The sequence below is a fragment of the Oryx dammah genome, unplaced genomic scaffold (assembly GCF_014754425.2).
Source record: "Oryx dammah isolate SB20612 unplaced genomic scaffold, SCBI_Odam_1.1 HiC_scaffold_1, whole genome shotgun sequence".
Classification (NCBI taxonomy): domain Eukaryota; kingdom Metazoa; phylum Chordata; class Mammalia; order Artiodactyla; family Bovidae; genus Oryx; species Oryx dammah.
The window spans coordinates 46,104,603-46,126,052 of NW_024070185.1; the positions used below are offsets into that span (position 1 = coordinate 46,104,603).

Below are 21,450 nucleotides of genomic sequence, written 5' to 3' on the forward strand. Positions count from 1 at the left end.
TTGTGTATCTATTAGTCTGGTACTTATTTCCTTTACCAGGATGTCTATCGGAGGTCAGGGACTGCGTCTCCTTTATTCACTGTTGTATTCTTAGAGTCCAGAACAGGGCTTGGCACATAATAGATGTTGAATGACTATTTGTTGAATGAATAAATGAACCCAAAAGTGAGCCCTGGATTTGTCAATTAAGAAGTCCTTGATGAAATCAGCATGTGTGCCTTCAGTGGAGTGTGGGAATAGAAGCATGTACCCAAACTCTTCCCTCAAGGAAACTGCAATCTAATAAGAATGAAGGTAGAATGAGAAAAAAAGGCCAGATATGACCAATATACAAATCACTGTATCAAAGGACATGGCGGTAAGTGCTGTGAAATCTATACAAATAAGTCCAGGGCACTTGCTGTCAGTTGCGTCAGAGCCTCCTTAAGGAGAAGTAGAATTTGCTGAGAGAGGGGATGGATGAAGGAGACTTGAATAAATGGAGTTTGTGGTAGGCTGATGGTGCCCTCACCTCTTAAAGATGTCAATGTGCTGATCCTGGGAACCAGTGAAGCTGTCAGTTTATATGGCAGATGAATTTTGTAGCTGTGATTAAGTTAAGATTTTGAGATGCGGAGACTGTCCTGGATTATCTGGTGGGCCTAATGCAATGGAATCACAAGAGTTCTTACAAGAGGAACACAAGGGGATCAAAGTAGTAGCAGGATATGTGAAGGTGAAAGCAACAGGTTGGATTGATGCAGGACTGATGTCAGGCAAGAACCACAAGTAGAAGAATGAAGACCGCCTCTGGAAGCTGAAAAAGGCAAGGACATGATTCTCCTCTGAAGCCTCTGGAAGGAATATAACCCTGCTAACATCTGAATTTTAGACCTCTGGCCTCCAGAAGTATGAGTAAATTTTTGCTGTTTCAAGCCACTGAGTTTATGATAATTTGTTATGGTAGCAATTCTCAGATTTTAATGTGCATATGATATACCTAGGGATCTTGTTTAAATGGTGATTCTGATTCAGCTGATCTGCAGTGGGGCTCGCAGCCATGTTTCTCTAGACAGCATGCTTCAGCTCTCTCTTGTGATCAGGATAAATTAGTGCCTGTACATGTACCTTCTCTCCCTTTCCTTTCCTCCACTGTTCAACCTTAGAATATTAGATTATGTTTTTATGCTTTACTCTGTGCTGTCAAATACGATTATATTTCTTTTTACTAACACTTGAGTTGTGTCTCAAGTTATATTCCTTAGGCAAAAGGGGTATTATATTATACTGGGCAAAAAGCTTAGCAATTCTACCTTCATCCTTTTTTCCTTCACTCAATTTTTTTGTTGCTGTATTATTTCTACCTTGTTATGGCAAGTAATATTTATATTCCTGTCTGTTACTCAAATTCCTATTTTCATCTTAGTTCTCTTAGGATTTAGTATCAATGCTCACAGTGATTTTACCAACCAAACATCTCTTGGTTGGTAGCTTGAATTCTCTAATATTTTTTTCAAGAGGAATTGGAGAGAAAAGCATTTCCAAAGTTCTAGACTGTGTTGTTTCTTTTAGTAGTCATTACAGTTGAATGACATCAGTTCAATATAAAATCTGTTCCCCTGTTGTGTCCTGGCATTGAATGATACTGAAAGAAGGTCTGAAGCCAGCTTGATTTTCACCTCATAAAAGACTTGATTATTTTTCCTGGAGGCCCAAAGTAGCTTTTATTTTTCTTTGAAGTTCAGTAACTTTACTAGGATTTTAAGTGTGGGTGTTAAAGATTTAGAGTCCATTTCTCCCCCTGCCCCCGCCCCTGGCATAAAGTGGCCCTTTCAATATCCACATCAAGGGTTTAAAATTCTTTAATAAAAAATTCTTAACTTATATTTTTAAACTATGTAATTATATTTCAAAATATTTGTTTTGATCCATTATTTTGGTTTTCTTCTCTGGAGTTACCAGTTAGGTTTATGTTGGATCTCTCTTCTATCTTCTATAAATATAACTTCTCTTTAATCCCAATTAACTCTATTTAATTTCATTTTTATTGCCCTCATTTCTAGTCTTTGTATTCAGCACTAGGTTTTTCAAAACGTATATTTGATCTTGTACTTGTTCTCATTTCTTCTGCAATTCGGTGATCATTTTATTTCCACCCCCCCACCCCCTACACTTCACTCCTGAGTGCATTTTATCTCCTCTTGTTGCCTCACCCACTCTCACCTGAATTTTGGTATTCCAACTCTGAAGTATTTCTTCATGGATAAGTGCTTCATTGAGATTTAATTTTTTTAGAGTTCATGGTAAAATATTTATTCATAATGTTCATCTGTTCCCTGAAAACATTTTTTTTAATAGAGTATTAGTTTTCTGTGAACACATTTTGCTCTTTTGTTATTTTTTTCTTAGAATATATCTGTATGCCAATTCCTTTTTTTTTTTTTTTGTATGTATCGTTTAGTGAGTTGGGTCATAAAAGGTCCAGAGTAGCGCTGAAGGTTAGTTGTTATTTGCAGCTGGAAGGTTCTCTCCCCAGCTTCACTGAAGGAAAATTCCATCGGGTTATCTGGATGATTCTGCATGTGGCTCATCTCCTCTACTCATACGTACAAGTCAGGATCAGGAAAGTCTCCACCACCGTCCAACTCACTCTCGTTCTCACACTTTCTGTTCTAGACAAAGGGAAGAACTTTGTACCTTAGGGTGTTCCTCACACCTAGTAATTACAATTTTGTTGGTGCTTTCTGAGGACTGCCACCGCTGGTTCCTCTCACCCCAGCTTTTACCCTTTCCTCCCACAGATGTCCCACATATACAGATATTTTGGAATCTTTCCTAGTTCACCAAAAATGGAGTTTCCTTATTGTTTTCTTCCTCTTTCATTATTGATTTTTGAAGCTTTCTAGGAAAAGAAGAGAATGATAAGTTTATGTTGCCATGCCTATATTGGAAGTCCTGAAGGATGTTATAGGTACAAGAGTGTTCTGATCAGATCTTTGCATTCCAAACTGAAGTATAGAAGATGGACAAGAATATGTTCACTAAGAAGCAGGAAGATTCCTTAAAAGGCCGTTGCAATAATTCAGGTCAAAAGTCCTGAAGGCCTAATGATGCTGAGAAAGGAAGAAAAAGAAGGAATAGACATGAAAGATATTATGGTGGCTAAAATGCCCAGAATTAGCAAGAATTTGCATGAGCAAGAGAGAAAAAACTTCGATGAAGGCTCTGAACCTCGATAATCAAAAGGATGGCTGCTATGTGAACATAAATGGTAGAAATCAGCTTTGGGGGAAAAAATATTTTTATTTATTTCTATTTATGTTCATGACAATTAATTTAATTGAATTTGACTACCAGAGAAGTTATCCATTAGACAATTAGAAAAGGGAGCAGAGAGGGAAGTTAGGGTTGGAGGTGAATCTGGAGATTATTCATGTAGATATGTAATTTAAAGTCATGGTACTTTTTACATTTGACAGAAGGCAGAGTGAAGAAGCAAGAGGGTCTAATGAAGGAGATAATGGAATGGTAAGAAAGGTAGAATATTCAGTATTTCTGACATTAAGGAAAAATAAAAACAAATATATACATCCAAAGAATGTTCAAACTACCACACTTGCCCCCATTTCATATGCTAGCAAGATAATGCTAAAAGTCCTTCAAACTAGTACATGAACTGAGAAATTCCAGATGTGTAAGCTGGATTTAGAAAAGGCAGAGGAACCAGAGGTCAAAGTGCCAACATCCACTGGATCACAGAAAAAGCAAGGGAATTCCAGAAAGACATTTACTTCTGCTTTATTGACTACGCTACTGTGTGGATCACAACAAACCATGGAAAATTCTTAAACAGATGGGAATACCAGACTACCTTACCTACCTCCTGAGAAACCTGTATGCAGGTCAAAAAGCAACAGCTAGACTGGTTCCAAATTGGGAAAGGAGTATGTCAAGGCTGTATATTGTCACCCTGCTTATTTAACTTACATGCAAAGTACATCATGCGAAATGCCAGGCTGGATGAAGCTCGAGCTGTAATCAAGATTGCCAAGAGAAATATCAATAACTTCAAACATGCAGATGACACTACCCTAATGGCAGAAAGTGAAGAGGAACTAAAGAGCCTCTTGATGAAAGTGGGTTGTAAATAGAAGTGTGGACTCTCTTTGGGAGAGTTTACAAATTTAAAAGGTTAGGTGAGTCATCTGACTTGGATACTTCAGTATGATCTTGCTTGATGGTCTTGGTGGTGGGAGGAGGGGGCAGGAGGTACTGACCTTGCAATGTTTTAGTGCCATGATTCTGTGATGTATAGGATGATGACGCCTATCCTTATATCGGTCAACCAACATTTCTTCTTGCTAGGGTCTTTGGGCCTTTCCTTGTCTTATCTAAAGAATCTTGCCTGAATTAAATATTGTTCTCAGGGATTCTATTCATTTCTATCAATTTACTTTACCTGTAAGTTTTGCAACTAAATGCAATATGATCTCATTTAATGAAAACCCACCCATTCATTCAAAGATTTCAGATTTTCTGTGTACATGGAAACCACAAGCATGGAAGGAAAGTGGCTGAAAGGCCCTGCCATGTGACTTGATTGCTAGGATACAGCTTCACTTATCTCCCAGAGCAGAGACATCACCTGCCCTGGTGAGCCTCTCAGGAATGTGGCTGCTACATTGAAAAACAAACAAACAAACAAAAGCCAAATTAAAGGCTTGAAACATAAAAAGTATGTGAAGTCTGTGGACAATCTATTCTTTGCTCTGTGTTCTTGCTCTGAATGATAACTATCTCCTCTTGGTAAAAATAACTTTAGGTAGACTCCCAGGAGAAAGTTAAAAGGACCCAGGAAAGATTGGATTGACTTTAGCTGATGAAATTCAGAGTTGGCTTATAAGAGGAAACCAGGCAGCTGAGTGAAAGCGTCCTTTGGTGGGAAGATGGGCTTTTGCATCTTGATTTATCTTTAGTTAATAAGAGAGATAATAATAACTAATGTTTCTTTCATGCTTAGCTTCTGCCAGGGACTGTTTCTAAGTGTTAAAGTATTGAATTCTCACAACAAACGCTAAGGTTCCATTATCTCCATTTTACAGATAAGGAAACAGAGGCATAGAAACATGTCCAAGGTGAGAAGGCTGGTTTGTTCAGAGATGAGATTCAAACTCAGAAAATCTAGTTTTAAGAGCTGAGCATTTTTCCTGATTCATAGTAATTTTAAAAGTTTTATGAAACTCATCAGATCTACAACAAAAAGGGAAATAGGCAAACAGGCTTTTGCTTCCTCTATCAAAAAATAACCCACGTTGCATTAATGAAAGAAGCCAGAATATTCTCTAATGCCCTTAGGACCAAAATTGCTGGTTAAATGTTATCTAAAATTCACACATCAACTTTTAAAATTCTTCTTATTTTTTTTGGTTGGTCAAGCCATATGAGGTTAAAGTTTTATTTATTTAAAAAAATTTCCCCCAGTTATACTGAGATATAATTGACATTAATGTTAATATTAGTTTTAGGTGTCCAATATAAGTTTACCCTCATATTTTTCTTGTGATGAGAACTTTTAAAATCTATTCTATTAGCAACTTTCAAATATAAAATAGAGCACTGTTAACTAAAGTCACCCTGCTATACAATACCTCCCAAGAACTTACTCTTACAACTGGAAGTTTATACCTTTTGACCACCTTCACCCATTTCACCCACTCCCAACTCCCACTCTATGCTGAAATTCTTGATGTCTTCATTCCACTGCCTCTAAGGACAGCTTTTAGAGAAGCTGTTTTCATTTACTGAACAGATTTTTATTGAATTCCAGTTCTCTGCCAGCCTTTCTATTAGGCCTTGGGGAAATAAGGTTGGACCACAGTTTCTACTCTCAAAGGAAATATGTGTATATATAAATAAATACATATATGTAACCTGCATTCTCCTTGGGTTCTATCAGTTAGTCAGTGTTTTGGATGGAGTCCTTAGAAGACTACATGATAGTCTAGGCCAGTTCCCGAAGTGACTCGAAATGAATTCAGAGTTTTTCTTTTCCTTTGGAACAGTAAAGATTGGTCCTTAATTGGGCTCCATCCACTGTATCCTACCAGCCCCATTCATTTTAATTATCCCATCTCGATTGCCACCCCTTCCTGATAGTCATAAAGAGGAGATCTCCATTTGAAACAGTTATGCTTCAGCAGGACCCTATCAACCCTTTCCCTCTGTGTCGACTGCCTGCCTTTTGTTTGCAGAAAGACTTTAGTCAAAGAATAAACCTAAACCAAGAAGTGAGAAAATGCAGAAGCAAAGAAAAACTGTCAAACAGGACAAAATAATAATAGTTTAGTCATTAAGTAAAGTCAAGGACATTTAGTTTCTCCTCAAGGGCTATAGAGAGTATACTGAGCCATGTCTTTTGCGCTGTTTTGTACATAATGAAACCCCCACCAGGTGGAAGAAGGTAACTACATTATGACCGGATCACAGCCATGATATAAGCTGCCACAATTCCAGGAACTGCCCTCAAGGAAACGATAACAAACCGGTCTGGAAATTGAAGACTAACTGTACTAAAAACAATCAATTTCAAGATGACTGTCAGAGCTGACTGTGCTGTTTCTGCATGTAACCCCCTCTCTCTACCAATAAAAGCTCTTGCCCACTGATTGTCAGCTGAGGGGGAGTTAGCCTTTGGGAAAACTGCTCAATGTTCTGTGATAACCTAAATGGGAAAAGAATTTGAAAAAGGAAAAAGACAAAAAAGTCACCTTAATTTTAAATTCCTCTGAAAAAATAATTGGCACTATTTATTTTGGATTTCTCTAGGCTATCTGTTTGAAATAATAAGCTTAGCATTCTGAACCGCAGAGGCGCATTTCAAATAAAACTTTCCCTGAACCCATCAGTCTCTTTCATTTGTGCTTTTTTAGCATTTTGTTTACATTTTACATTGGGGTGTGTACTCTACCATATTTTAAGACTTTGAAGATTTTGCAGCACTTTATACCTTATAGTAGGTGCTCCAGTGATCAGCTAACATATCCCTGATACTACCCGAGGAGCTGGGAAAAGTTACTTATTCTTTCTAAGACTGAGTTTCTTGGTGTAAGACAAGGTCAACAATATCTCCCTCAAGGGACTGAGGATTAAAAATAATAATATATGAAAAAAATGCTTTGTTAAAGCACTGTGCAAATATTTTGAGTGCCTTACACATTCCCAACCATAAATCTACCAGATTAATAATAATGTTTTAATAATTTTGTCAGGGTAAGAATACTATTGCCATGCAGACGCTCCTGGATGAACAATTACCAGCCAGACTTACTACTGTTTCTACTGAGGTCGATGTGAAGGATCATCATTGAATTTTCATAAAAGGGATACCAACTATAAAATAAAACAGTAAGTCTCAGAATTAAGTACTGATAGTCCCTAAATTATCAGGGGCTTATATGTATATGTCAGAGTTGGCCATGAATGCTAGGAGAGGTTTTGCAGACAGAGCTTGGAGAGTCAATCAAATGCTACCTTCTAGTAATTTTTTTCTTCAGACAGTCCCCTCAGTGAGTTGAAGTTTACAGGTGCTCAAATATAAGCAAGAAAAGGTAAATGTGTTACAATGCAAGAGTCTGAATTTAGATACAAATGTTCCTTTTGGATTATAAGAATGTAACTGTTTTGTAGGCATGTAAATTGGGAAAATTGGTTGTGTATTTATGCCTGGGCAGCCCAGGCCATGGATACTGGGTGTTCTCCACAGGAGCCATAACCACATTCTATTAGGAAGGTGCATCTGGCTCCCTCCTCTGCAAACTGTCTGCTGTAACATTACACCTGTGCCTGGCACTTGCTGCTTCCTGCTGAGAGCGGCACCTTCCCTGTCTGTCAGGTAACCGAAGGCTCCTCAGGGACTGAAGGTCATTCCTCCTCTCAGTCTTGCACCCTTGAACTTTCTCTCTCTCCTGGGTCCCTATATTCTCTGGTTACTGGGTCTAGGAGTGGCAGGAGGTGGTAATTAAGCTTTGTTTTGTTTTTCTCTTATTTATTGGGTCTTTGTTTTCTATGTAAGGTCTCATTAGCTTTGCAAAACTGTTCTTAGTTTCATTTTTAGAGCTAAAGTGCTAGACTTTTATGGACCAAAGCAATACAAAAACCTCACAAAGTCAGGCTGTCTACCTAATGATATTTGTCAAGAGTTTCTGTGTGAATATTGCTGTTATTTCCTCATGTCCTAATAACATATGCAAATAGATAGGACAAACAAAATTATATGGCTTATGATTAACAATGTAAAGCATCTATTTCCTTCTTTTTGCCAACCTACTTAAACAAATGTGTTTTCTTTATTGTGTGCTTTCTACAATAAAAGAAGTCAATACTTAACAAAGGTTACCCATTAACATGTTAAAAAACTTTATAAAAGTGTTCCTGTATTACGTACAATATGCAAAACTGAGGAATGTTATCAGTGTAAGACAGAGGGAGTAAAAGAAAAGAAAAACATTATATTGGGTTATTCTGCTTGCTTGTGATATGACAAAATGAAATTATTTACATAGCCATGTAAGTAAAATAGTTTTGTTTTTTTTTTCTTTTGGCATTGTAGAGGCATGTGGGACCTAAGTTTCCCAAACAGGGATGCAACCCATGACTGCTGCATTGGAAACATGGAGTCTTAACCACTGGACTTCCAGGGAAATCTCAGGTAAGAAAAATATGTGCACTTTCCACATTGTAATTTTTAGCAGGATTCTAAAGAAAGTATTCCTTGGAGTTCTGGGACAGTTTCTGAAATTATTGCATTGATGATTTCCTACCAATTCTTTCTTTTTTTACTCATTTTGTCTCTTTCTTCGAGAACTATATAATCCAGGGACTATTTTCCAGTTTATTTTTACTAAGGTTATGCATACACAGAGTTTAGAGCCATCCATCCTACAAGATTTGTTAGAAAATATCACAAATCTGATCATCCCAATCCTCCTCCAGAGGCAACCACTTCTTCCTGCTGATTACTTTGGTCCTCTGTGGAAGCTGGTCTCTGAAGATAGCTTCCACGGAACTGTACCTTCCAGTATTCACACTAAATCTGGGCTGGTCTTTTGAAACACTTTACCCAATAGAATGCAGCAGAAGTGACCCTATGCCAGTCTAAGGCTTGGGCCTTCAGAAGGGCCAGCAGCACCTGCTTTTACCTCTCATGCCTGTGCAGAACTGTTGCTTTGAGTCCCCCTTTCATATCATCCAGGGATTCCCAACACTTATGTGTGGGAGCTCCTGTTTCCTATGTTTCATGTTGGCTTTTTTTTCTCTTTCATTTTGGTGGAGCACATCTTACAGTAAAGTACCAAAGAAATGGTTCCTGGGTAGTGAATGTGTTGACAACTTATGCCTGACAATGTCTTTATTCTACCTTTACAAGTAGCTGGTAGATTAATATAGAATTCTAGATTGCAAATAAATGTTCTTCATAATTTTTACGGTATTTCACAACAGCCTTCTGCACTGTTGTTCAGAATTCGATGTCATCCTAGCTCCTGGTTCTTTGCATGTGACTTGTTTTTCTCTTTGGAAGTTATTAGAGGTTTTGTTGTTGTTGTCTCCTGTATTATTCAATATCATGATAATCTGTCTTAGTGTGGGTTTATTTGTATTCATTGTTCTGGGCACTCAGTGGGTTTTTATCATCTGGTGACCTGTGTTCTGGAGTTCTGGGACATTTTCTGGAATTACATTAATGACTTCTGACCTTCTGTTCTCTCATTATCTTTAATTATGTCTGTCCTTTTCTGGGAGAGTTCTCCAACTTTATTTTTAATTCTTCCACTTATTTTTAGTTTGCCACTATCATTTTTAATTTCTAAGGGCTCTTTTTAGTTCTTGAACTAAATATAAGATGCTGTTCATATTTTAATGGTTTAAATATTTTCCTTCATTTCTCTGAGGGTAGTAATCATAGTTTTGGTGCAGTTTTTTTCTTCCTACATTGGTTCTGTTTACACCAAATTGCATTTCTCTGTTTATCTGTTTGCATATTTGTCCTCTATGTTAGAGATATTTCTTATATGCCTGGTTACAGTTGGACATCTGCTCGTACTTAAGAGTGGGTGCTAAAGTGCTGATTGGAAGTCCTGAGCACATGAATGGGAATTATCAACTATGAACCTTATTGTAAGATAAGCTGGTTCCTTAAATGGAGAATCATTTGTATTAATATCTTTAGGTCTTTTCTCTTAGGGGGATAAAATTTTACAAAAAATAAGGACCTTTCCGTCCCTTTCAGGCTCCTCTTTGGAGAATGAAGACCCCCGCCCCTCAGCCACCAGCATGCTGGGAACCAAAAAGGGGAGAGGGCTGGGGTCTTAGCATCCAATATCTGATAATTTATTTAGCACCCCCACTTTCAGTCTATAGCCTAGCCCTCACCTTTCACCTGCTGTCTCCTGGTACAGAGAATATGTTTTACCCTCTTCAGAGAATATATCTTTGCTTTTTTATTGGAGAGGAAGTAGGAGTACAAGGGACTGTAGGCAACAGGATATGGCACTCTGGCTGCTTCTTTTAAAAGACTCCATGTGCCCCAACTTTCTGGACCTTTTGAGCATACTCAAGTGTAAGTCAGCTTGATATTCAGTTTTTTCCCCATGTGTTATTTTCCATTCTTACATCTGCTTTTCATCTTCCATGTCTATAAATGGTTTATATCACCTCTGATCACATCTGTTTGATCAAAGCTCAGTCACGTGGTCTCAACCTCTCTGCAAGGAAGGCTAGGATGTTAGTCTCCAGTGTGAAGAAAGAGAAATCAGTGTGGTGTGCACAAAATACTGTTTCTGCTCTAGTGCTTTTAATAAATGACCATTTACTCTTGCTTTAGAGGGAATCAGTGTACAGTAATAACAGTGGACTTGTGTTCAGTGAACCATATTTATCTAGGAATCTATCTGTACTTTTTTATGCATCAAAGAAATTTTACTCACTTATTGTTCAGAAGATATAAAAAATGAGGGCAGTCCTTAATATGCAGTCCTGGCATAGAGGCTTAGGCTTGCAGAGCAAGTGTTCTGGGCCCAGATAACCTGAGTTCACATCTAGACTCTATCAATATCTAGCTGTGTGACCTTGATCATGGTAGCTTATATGTGCCTCAGTTTCCTCAAGTGTGAAATGGGTAATACTGATAGTACCTGTCCCACTGTAATATTGTGAGGATTAAATCAGTTAATGCTTGTACTACAGTACATATTAGTTGTTATTCTTACATTTTAGTTTTACTATAGTTATCACTATTATTTTTGGTATTGATATAAACCATTCATTTTGGAATTATGCTCCTGCCAATCTGCATGGTTATGTAACTCAAAATATTCAATAATTGATTTAACAAAGAGGCTGATTCATTGTTCTCTGGCAAGTTAGGGAAGAAAAGGTACAATTCTGTAGTGCTGTGGTCAGTGGGCAATGATGATGTCTTCACAAGCCAAGAGCTGCCAGGGAGCTCTGGGTTTGCAATTAGCTTAAAATGCACACAGCATTGTTCCCATGCCAATCCTGAGGCCCAAGGGAGCTGCAGAGTAAAAGGTGCTTAGCTTCTGTGTAACAAAGAGCTGAGATGACCACATCTGCCATCAGAACTGGCTGCACGATGTCGGGAAGGAGGAACAGACCTGGACATCTGCAGACCTGGATTCCAGTTCACCAGCAGAGACCTCTCACTGTCCTAAGCCTTTATAGTTCTATCCAGCTTTATAATTCTACAATGAGACAATCTTATGGACATGGTCATAACTTTGAAAATCTGCTAGAAGTGGCCTGTCCATAACTGCAGACCTGGGGGCCCTAGTGTTCATAGTTTTTGCAAACACTTGCACCTACTATACACTGTACTTTCCTGCTGGTGATTATGGCCCTGGAGCAAAGAACATCATATTTTCATCCTTTGATTAGGGACATGAGTCAAAGCCCTACTCTTCACTTACTGCCTATATCAAAGGAGTTGAAGAAGTCACTCTCTCCTATGAGTCTGGCACCAGAACTCTGCTTAGGGAGGAAGCTGTCTGTAAAAATATCCTGCAAAGCTGCCTAGGGTAGATGAGCCTTTAAGGGCAGGACCAAAATGTCAGAGGATGGGGATGAAGTGCTCTGTTTGAAGAGGACATTTGTTTTACTCTTAGAGGAGAGCATGAAGAAGAGGACAGTGGGAGAAGAGGGGGACAGCGTGACAAAAGGGGACTCAAATATGAAGAAGGATCCATGCAAAATCCCTGTGTGAAACAGCCAAAAGCTCTCAACATTGGAGATGCTGGCTGTGTGATCAAGAGTTGTGTGCATTATTGAACTTTTCTTCCAACCTTACCTATATTTTTAGAAGTTCATTATGCTTTTATAAAAGTCTACTAAAGCTTTTAACAAAAAGTTTTGGGTAAGTGAATTTTGTTATTTTTTTTGAAACAGTGGCAAGGCTGAGTTTTACATTTTGTCTTTTGTGATGAGAAACAGAAATAACACACATAGAATCAGGAACCTGCAGGCAAGGGTGACCATGAGGACTTTCATCTTTCAAGAATTTGCAGAAATCCTGGGGAGGATGTAGAATTGCATTTCTGTCAGTCACTGAGTTGAAAGGTTGGAGTCCACCTCAATGAACTTTCATAGGGAGGTCCAGTTTGCATCTTGGTTGTTTACATGACTTTGGCCAGTTACAGATTGGCCTGGGACTATAACTTCTTTCAATCAGTGGATATTTACTGAATGCTAAGCTTATGTCAGGCATTTTTTCTGGTATTGGAATATGAAGGCAAAGAAGACAAAATCTTTTCCTCCGGAAACTTTCTAATTGGAAGGTGAAGTTTGTAATCAGAGTGATCACACTTCCCAATTTGTCTGGACATTCTTCCTTTATTCTAGCTGTTCTGGCCTAATTATCACTATCTCCCACTTTCATGCCTCAGAAGACCCAGTTCGGAGATAAATTAACTGGCAACTATTCCACAGAGTTGTCATAAAGATTAGATGATAAAATTTATGTGAAAATGCTTTGTGAATTGTAAAACATTATACAAATGAAAGGACTAAGAGATTTAAGTTCTCTTATTGCACTCTTCTATTAGAGACAAATAGAAATGTCCAAAATTGCTATCTACCTTGGTCTTTCTTATTGCTCTGAGATCTACTTGGATTTTCAAGAAAATAAAATTGCCAGAAAATTAATTTCATTTTAAGGAGGCTGGGCATGTTCTTAACCATTTTCAAGATTAAATTTATTTTTGTAAAATAAAATTTAAATTTTATTTCTGTTCTGGTTCTTTACATGTATGCTCAAGGGTTTTTGTTGTTCTCAAATTTATATGTCCTTTCAAAATTAAGATTTTATGATTATGATGGATTTTGGATATGGGGGACATCCTAATTCCCTAGGAATCCAAAAGCCTGTTTTAGAAGAGAAAGAGTATAAAAGCACTGTGTATGCTCAGTCATGTCTGACTCTGCGACCCCATGGACTGTAGCCTGCCAGGCTCCTCTGTCCATGGGATTCTCCAGGTAAGAGTACTGGAGTGGGTTGCCATTCCCTTCTTCCAGGGAATCTTCCTGACCCAGGGATCAAACTTACTTCTCCTGTGGCTCCTGCATTGCAGACGGATTCTTTACTGCTGAGCCACTGGGGAAGTCCAAGAGGGCTTGTCCAGGACTTGAACCCGGGACCTCTTGCACCCTAAGCGAGAATCATGCTCCTAGACCACTGAGCCACTGCTCGATAAAGCACTAAGTGTTCAGTATTTACTATGAAGAAAGCATAGTGCCTGCCCTCAAAGAGCTTCCAGTCCCTTAAATCAACCCACATGAGAAAGGTTGTTGTTTTTGTCACAATTTCCTTTTTCATAGTTGAGGGAACTGAGATGTACAGAAGTTAAATAACTTGGTCAATTTTTTAGGCAGCAAAGAACTAGGATTTATACATATAAATCACACACACACACACACACACACACACACACACACACACACACCATCTAATCCCAAAGTCTGTCGATCATTTATTCACACTTCCAAAAAATCTATATTTAATACTGATGGTGTGCCAGGCACTGTGTATATGTGTATATGGTGGTGAGTAAAACAGATGTGGTTCTTGTTCTCATTTCTAGTTTGGCATCATCATCAGCATGATTAGTCAGGCTATCACTTATTAAACAGAAGTTTCCAGGTTCAGCTAAGTGTTTTACTTGCATTATTAATTATAATTATTAAAATGACTATGAGTGAGGTATGATAATTATTTCTGTTTTAGACTAGGAAACCAAGCCTCAATGACGTAAAGCAGTTTGTTCAATCGGGGAGTAGTGAGTGATGTTTTGAATGTGTTTGCATTTCATACTATTAAAAATCCCTTTACTGGGTGGTCTCCCTGTGCTAAGTACTATTCTGAGGGGTTGGAGTGGTAGTGGAGGATGGGGTGGATGGAGTCTCATTGGGAAAGCCTGGAGTGATTTGGTCTTTACAAAATCATTTTCTCCTAAGGGATAGACTTTGGTATTGGGGAACAGTGTTAAGAATATAATCACCTTTAAAATCTTTAGCAGAAATAATCAAATAATCAATGAAAAGGATAATGACTATAGTGATAAAAATAAACTATATAGTAAATAATATTCATAGATTGCATATTTAGGTCTACCTGAAGTGAATTATATGAGAATGCCTTGAGTGGATATCTGACCCTGATTAGTATTAGTTTGACCTAGTTTCCATTTTTGTCTAGTAAGTGAAGAATTTGTTCCCCTAAGGTGCATAAGTGCTTGCATCTTAGGTAAATCTGACACTCTTTGGTTCTCAATACTTTTTAAAATACAATTGTGAGTCATGTATAGATACATATATATTTAGTTGGTTTTGGTCTTCTCAGCACCCTTTGTGCCCTACTTCCTGGCTATAGAGCCTCTTTTGTTGTTGTTGTTATTGTTGGAAATCCATAACTCCAAGGCTTGGGTGGAGCTGATCCCATTTCTCATTTCATGCTCACAGGGATTCTCCCATCTTCTTTGCCACAGTGATGGGATTCAGGGATGGGCACTGAACCAACATAAGCAAATTCAAAGGCTCCCTGGGACTTCTCATTGCAAGTATCAGAAAAGATGGCTCTTTTGAACTGGGGTTTGCTCAGTGGGTTGGATGTGAGTCTGCTACTGCTGATGGCTGTTCTGCGCAACAAGTCTCGGACCTCCTGGTCATGGGAATTGTTGTATTTCTTTTTTTCTATTTTAAAATGATATATCTTTTAATTTCCTCTTTTCAATTTTATGATTTATTTATTTTTAAAAATTAAAAAAATTTAACTGGAGGAAAATTGCTTTACAATGTTGTGCCAGTTTCTGGTGTACTGCATTTCTCTTTGCTTGAACTAAGTTGAACTATGCTTCTGTCACATGTGACTAAAAATTTCCCGGTTGAATCAATATTTCACCAGAGGTGTACTCTTTAAAAATAAAGCAAGTGTCAGACCGTACTTTCTCTTCCACCGCATTAGGTTAAATTGTGGACATTCTAGTTTCATCATTAAGGTACTGTGCATGCGGCTAGGATCGTCTGGTAGCTGAGGACCCTGGTAAGTGTTCTCAGAGCTTCAGGGAAGCAGATGTTCTGATTTATTATCACTCAGGTATCCCTGGAGTCGCAGGGGTAAATGTCTGAGATCTCTGCAGCAGTGTAAAGCCAAGGAATCCCGGATGGTCCCAAGACTCATACATGTAATGTAAGGAAAACTGAAAAGAAGTGAGGAGACCTGAGTGAAAGCTTTGGCTCTGCTGTTGATTTGCCTAAGGATCCTGAATGTCTTTTAGACTCTTTGCCTCAATTTCAAAGTTTGTAAAAGTCATGGGGATAGCAAGGTGAACGGGCTTCCCCAAAGGCTCAGCAGTAAAGAATCTGCATGCAGTGCAGGAGACACGGGAGACCTGAGTTTGATCCCTTGGTTGGGAAGATCCCCTAGAGAAGGAAATGGCACCCACTTCCAGTATTCCTGCCTGAAAAATCCCATGTACAGAGAACACTGGCAGGCTACAGTCCACGGGGTCACAAAGAGTCGGACACCACGGAGTGACTGAGCACGTAGATGTGTGAAAGGGGGTACTGTGGCTTCACGGTGGCTTTGGGATGAAGTGAAAACACGAGTCCAGTAGCAGACACAGGTCTGCACGGTCTGTACTGAGGTTCAAGTGCACATGGTCAATCTGCTCCATGACATCAACATTAAAGACGTGGCTAAAGAGATAAAAACGAACCATCGCGAAACAAGTGGATTTGGGGGGCCCTGGCTAATAGTGAAAGCACACGAGGAAGGTTAAACGTGGTCTCATATAGAGAAAGGTTTATAATACTTTTGCAAAGAATCTACATTGTAAAAATTACGGAGTGAATTTCATCTCTAACTGAAATATTTCACTGTTCTCCAAAAGTTTACCTCCTATGCGTTTTTAAGCCTAAAATAAATATGCCACACATTTTGACTTTGGTGATCTCTTTTGGAAAAAATATCACCTATTTCTGTTGTATAATAATTAATAACTATGGTAACTCTGCATTGCACATATGTGATGAAAGTATCAATATGAATGTCCTTTTTTTGGCCTTAATAAGGCTATCTAGACAGTTTTGGGTTTAAAAAAAACAGTATTAAAAGGAAAGCAATCATGCATGTGTTGTCTAAGCTGCCTACACACAGAAAAAAGGGTGGGAAAAATCAAATACATAATTAGAAATAGTTTTTTAATTTTCAAAGCAGGGCCATAATAAATTCCCATAAAACCTATTCATGAATCATCTAAGTTTAAGCAAAGATAGTTTCTCAATAAACATTTTAAGGTGCTAGTTACTTATGAAATATATCTGGTGTAAAGAATTATTGGACATAAACTAGTTTAGAATATTGCACTTCTCTGGTGGCTCAGACAGTAAAGAATCCATCTGCAATGCAGGAGACCTGGTTCAATCCCTGGGTTGGGATGATCCCCTGGAGGAGGGCATGGCAACCCACTCCCCTATTCTTGCCTGGAGAATTCCATGGACAGAGGATCCTGGTGGGCTACAGTCCATTGGGTCACAAAGAGTTGGACACGACTGAGTGACTAAGCACAGCACAGCAGCATTTTGCTTTATCAAGGATTAATTAAGCCATTTAAAAATGAGTTATTTAGCAAGACTAATTGTGTATTGATGCCAGTACTAGTTTGTGACAATAATCATGCATTTTCTAGTTAATAGAGTTGGAGGGGGATGCATTCAGAAGTAGTTTCAAAACATTAGATTTTCTTTACTTTTATTATTCGTTTAGTTTTTAAAAGACACAGTTTTAAAGGAAAATGGCTCAGAAAATAGTGATTTTCATTGTTTTGTATGATTTAATCTAATCACTAGCATTCTTACTAGAAATTTTTCTAAAGTTAGCACATTGACTATTTTTCTTGGTATTTGAATTTTTATTCCAGTATTCTTGCCTGGAAAAGCCCATGGACAGAGGACCCTGGCGGGCTACAGTCCATAGGGTCGTAAAGAGTTGGACACGACTGAGTGACTGATCACGCGCACATTATCCATGCCTGTGTGATTTATATAGACTCTTTAAATACTGCCTATGGATGTTTTGATTCTATCTGCACTTGACTTGTACAGTTAATTCCATAAGATGCTTTTTCCTTTTTTTGTTGCTTTGACATGAAGAAGTGTGGAGTTTTCTTGGCTACAGTCTGTCTATTGTTCAGATCCATAATATATGAGAGCATAACTTATTTTTCCCTTAACAGTAAAAAAAAAAAACTAAAGTCCATACTTTATTAAGATTTTCCTAGTTTCAACCTAATGTTCTTTTTTTTTCTGCTCAAGAATATTACCCAGGAAACCACACTATTTAGATGTCAGGTCTCCTTAGGCTCCTTCAATTTCTGAGACTACCCTTGTTTTTGATGATCTTGACAATTTTGAGGAGGACTCTATCATTTTCGCACTCTCTTCTAAAATACTTTTCAGAAAATGAAGTAAGCAATAGAAGTTATTCTCTCTTTATGCCACAGAGGAACTTTATCAATGAAGATTAAACCTAAAGAAAAAGAATTCCTCATTTATGGAGGACAGCCATCATCACACATTACACTTCAGTGCATGTACAGAAGTAAAAGAATATATCCACATGATTTGACCTCCAAGGTGTATGAGAAAAGAGGAAAAACTTGGGAGTAGCTCTATGCCCAGAAGGCTTCCCTGGTGACTCAGATGGTAAAGAATCTGCCTGCAATGCAGAAGACCCAGGTTCGATCCCTGGGTCAGGAAGATCCCCTGGAGAAGAGAATGGCTACCCGTCATAGTATTTTTGTCTGGAGAATTCCATGGACTTTGAGCCTGGCAGATTAAAGTCCATGGTGTCACAAAGAGTCAGACATGACTGAGTGACTAACACTTTAACTTTTTCTTTCTATGCACAGAAAGGATCAAGGGGATCACTTAAAATAACTTCTACTATGAGTAGATATTTTCTGGCTTCATTGAAACTGCTGCATGGGGGATGCAGATAGGATAAGGTGACTGCCAGAGCAAGTTGATAAGCTCTGGATAGTTCGTTAAGGTAAGTCTGGGGCCCTTTCCAGTGGAAATCTCTGATTGCTATGATTAAGCAGGGCCTGCCTGAGAGGCAGAGGCAGACAGAAGAATGAGGGGATCTTAGATTCTTGAGTTTACACTTCCTGCAGAATCTCTAGAGGTGTTTGAAGTTCAGAAGTATTAATAGTGTCACAACTCCTCTGAGTAAAATAACCTGATTTAGCAAATAAAAATACAGGACTCCCAGCTGTGTTTTAATTTTCGATAAATAACAAATAATTTTTTTTTTTTTAGTGTAAGTATGTCCTATGCAATATTTGGGACAAGTTTGAGCTAAAAATTTATTTGCTGTTGATCTTAACATTCAATGTCCTGCATTTTCTCTGGCAATTCTATTCTGCTCCTAGTCCTTGAATTCCCTGGGTGTATGTGTGAGCAGGGGTTGAGGGGAGGAGGCAGAACTCAAAAGTGGGAAAAGGATGAAGGGTGTACAGTCTCTAGTTTCAGATCACACATATCAGAGAGCTGTTTCCTTAATGTGAAAGACAAATGTGATGTGACATCACCTAGTCTCAAAAGCTACTCCAGGTGTCAGCATTTGAGAAACTATGGGCTTCCTAGATCTCTGGAACAACTTCTTTTTGACTCCCTTTTCTCTTCATTTTTGAACATACTTAATAAATCTGAATCACATAAATAGTATTCTTTAATATATACAGATCCTAAAAAAAAAAAATGAAACTCAATGGGACAAAAAAGAAGGAACAGCAAATGTATATTTTCCCCGTTCATTCTTTTTTCCCCTAGGTCCTGAATCTATGGACCAGTGCTTAGTTTCATCTCTCTTTCTTGTCTTCCTCTTTCTACCTTACTTCTGATTTTCTCAGATGGTAGAATAAAAACTGAATTGCACAAAGGTTCCTTATATATAATTGAAAACTAAGCATAATTATAAAAATTAAATGTTAAACCATGTTATTTGTCCAGGCATAAGTTTTAAAATACATGAGAAGAAATATTTAACAAACTAAAAGAGTTTGAAAGTGATATAAATATATTCTTGGCGTCTAAGGAAGTCAGCAGAAGCATTACACTTGATATCCTTTACAAATCAACTGGGTTAAAATCAGAGAGCATTTCAAAGCCTGCACAAAATAGAGTTGACACACCATAATATTTTAATGGCATAAATTCCCATTAGCATCTACTGCTGCATAAGTAACGTTCATTACAGTGATTAGAAATGTTAATTTCTGAGAGCAATCATAATTTCCTTTAATCTTCTATGGCCGTGTTTTTAAAACTGCAGGTTATGACCCATTAGTGTGTCATAAATCAATTTGGTGGGATATAATTAGCATTAAAAAGAACAGAATGGGTTAGAATTGAAAATATCCAATTTCATTGCATATAGTAAATGTAAATACTATTTTATTTACTTTATTTCAGCTTTATAACTACATATGTGTAACTACTTGGTTATAATATAAAATGCATTTAATACAGTCTGTCACATACCGAACAGTTGGAAAATAAATTTCTAAGACTAATTTGAAGATGAAGTACACTTGACTCACAAATTGGTGAAAGACAAAGAAAATATTTTGAATAGAAGATAGTAAGATGACTAATATTTTAACTGATAATTGGGCCACATCTCCATTTACCATGAGTTTTGGTTCAAGGAGATAAATGCGGTGTTTCACTTTTTTATTATCAAGGGACAAGGCATGCCTTTTACTTCATAATTTTTTATGATTCAATAGACATGATTGAATTGTAGTACATTTAAATTTTACTGAGTGGCTTCCCTGGTGGTTCAGTGGTAAACATCCACTTGCCAATGCAGAAGACACAGGTTCAATCCCTGGGAAGATGTTACAACGCCGTGGAGCAACTAAGCCTGTGTCCTAGTGCCTGGAAACCCCAACTACTGAGCCCTCGGGTTGCAACTACTGAAGACCAAGTGCGCTAGAATCCATGCTCCACAACAAAAGAAGCCTCCACAGTTAGAAACATGCACGCCACAGTTAGAGAGTAGCCCTGCTTGCTACGGCTAGAGAAAAGCCTGTGCAGCAACCAAGACCAGCACAGCCCAAAATTGAATAAATAAAAGTTTTTAAAAATTTATAAATTTTCTGAAATCAAGTCACACTATAATAGGCCTATTACAGGGAAATTTAATAGCATTAAGAATGTATGGAGATGTATGGAGAGAGTAACATGGAAACTTACATTACATATGTAAAATAGATAGCCAATGGGAATTTGCTGTAAGTGTCGAGAATTCAAACAGGGGCTCTGTGTCAACCTAGAGGGGTGGGATGGGGAGAGAGATGGGAGGGAGGTTCAAAAGAAGGGGATATATGTATACCTGTGGCTGATTCATGTTGAGGTTTGACAGAAAACAACAAAATTCTGTAAAGCAATTACTCTTCAATTAAAAAACAAATTAAAAAAAGAATGTCTTAAAAGAGAAGTCCTTATGTTATCAATAATTGGATGTATCATGGTATTATTTGGGATTATATCCACTATTAGGAGACATAAGATTGCTGTCTAATCCATTTAAATTACTTTTGTACTCCCTATATATAGAAACTCTTTACCTTTGAGCAAAGCTGTCAGGATGGCTAAATCAATGTCCTGGTGTCCTTCTGATCCCATCCGAAATACTGTAATCTGCAATTTGAGACAAGGTGACCATTAGCAATACATTTTTTTCCCTCAAGAGAAATTAAATCAATGAGACGGTATTTGAACACAGACTGTCTTAATATCTATGAGGTAGATTTTTAACCACAGAGAAAGCATATATGGCAAGAATTCAATTAGAGGCCTCTGCAATCCATTAAGAGAGAGATGCCTCAGTAGCCTCCAAAC

The 21,450-nt window shown here is 37.9% G+C and overlaps 1 protein-coding gene across 6 annotated transcripts in view; it reads right to left on the bottom strand.

Moving 5' to 3' along the window:
• The window catches only part of TRPM3 (transient receptor potential cation channel subfamily M member 3), a 614,509-nt gene that overhangs the window by 118,593 nt on the left and 474,466 nt on the right, over positions 1-21,450 (bottom strand). For all 6 annotated transcript variants that reach the window (XM_040251699.1, XM_040251668.1, XM_040251610.1 and 3 more), the window contains one exon: positions 21,177-21,249. In XM_040251699.1, coding sequence (XP_040107633.1) covers positions 21,177-21,249 — 73 coding nt within the window. The remainder of the gene's footprint in view (positions 1-21,176; positions 21,250-21,450) is intronic.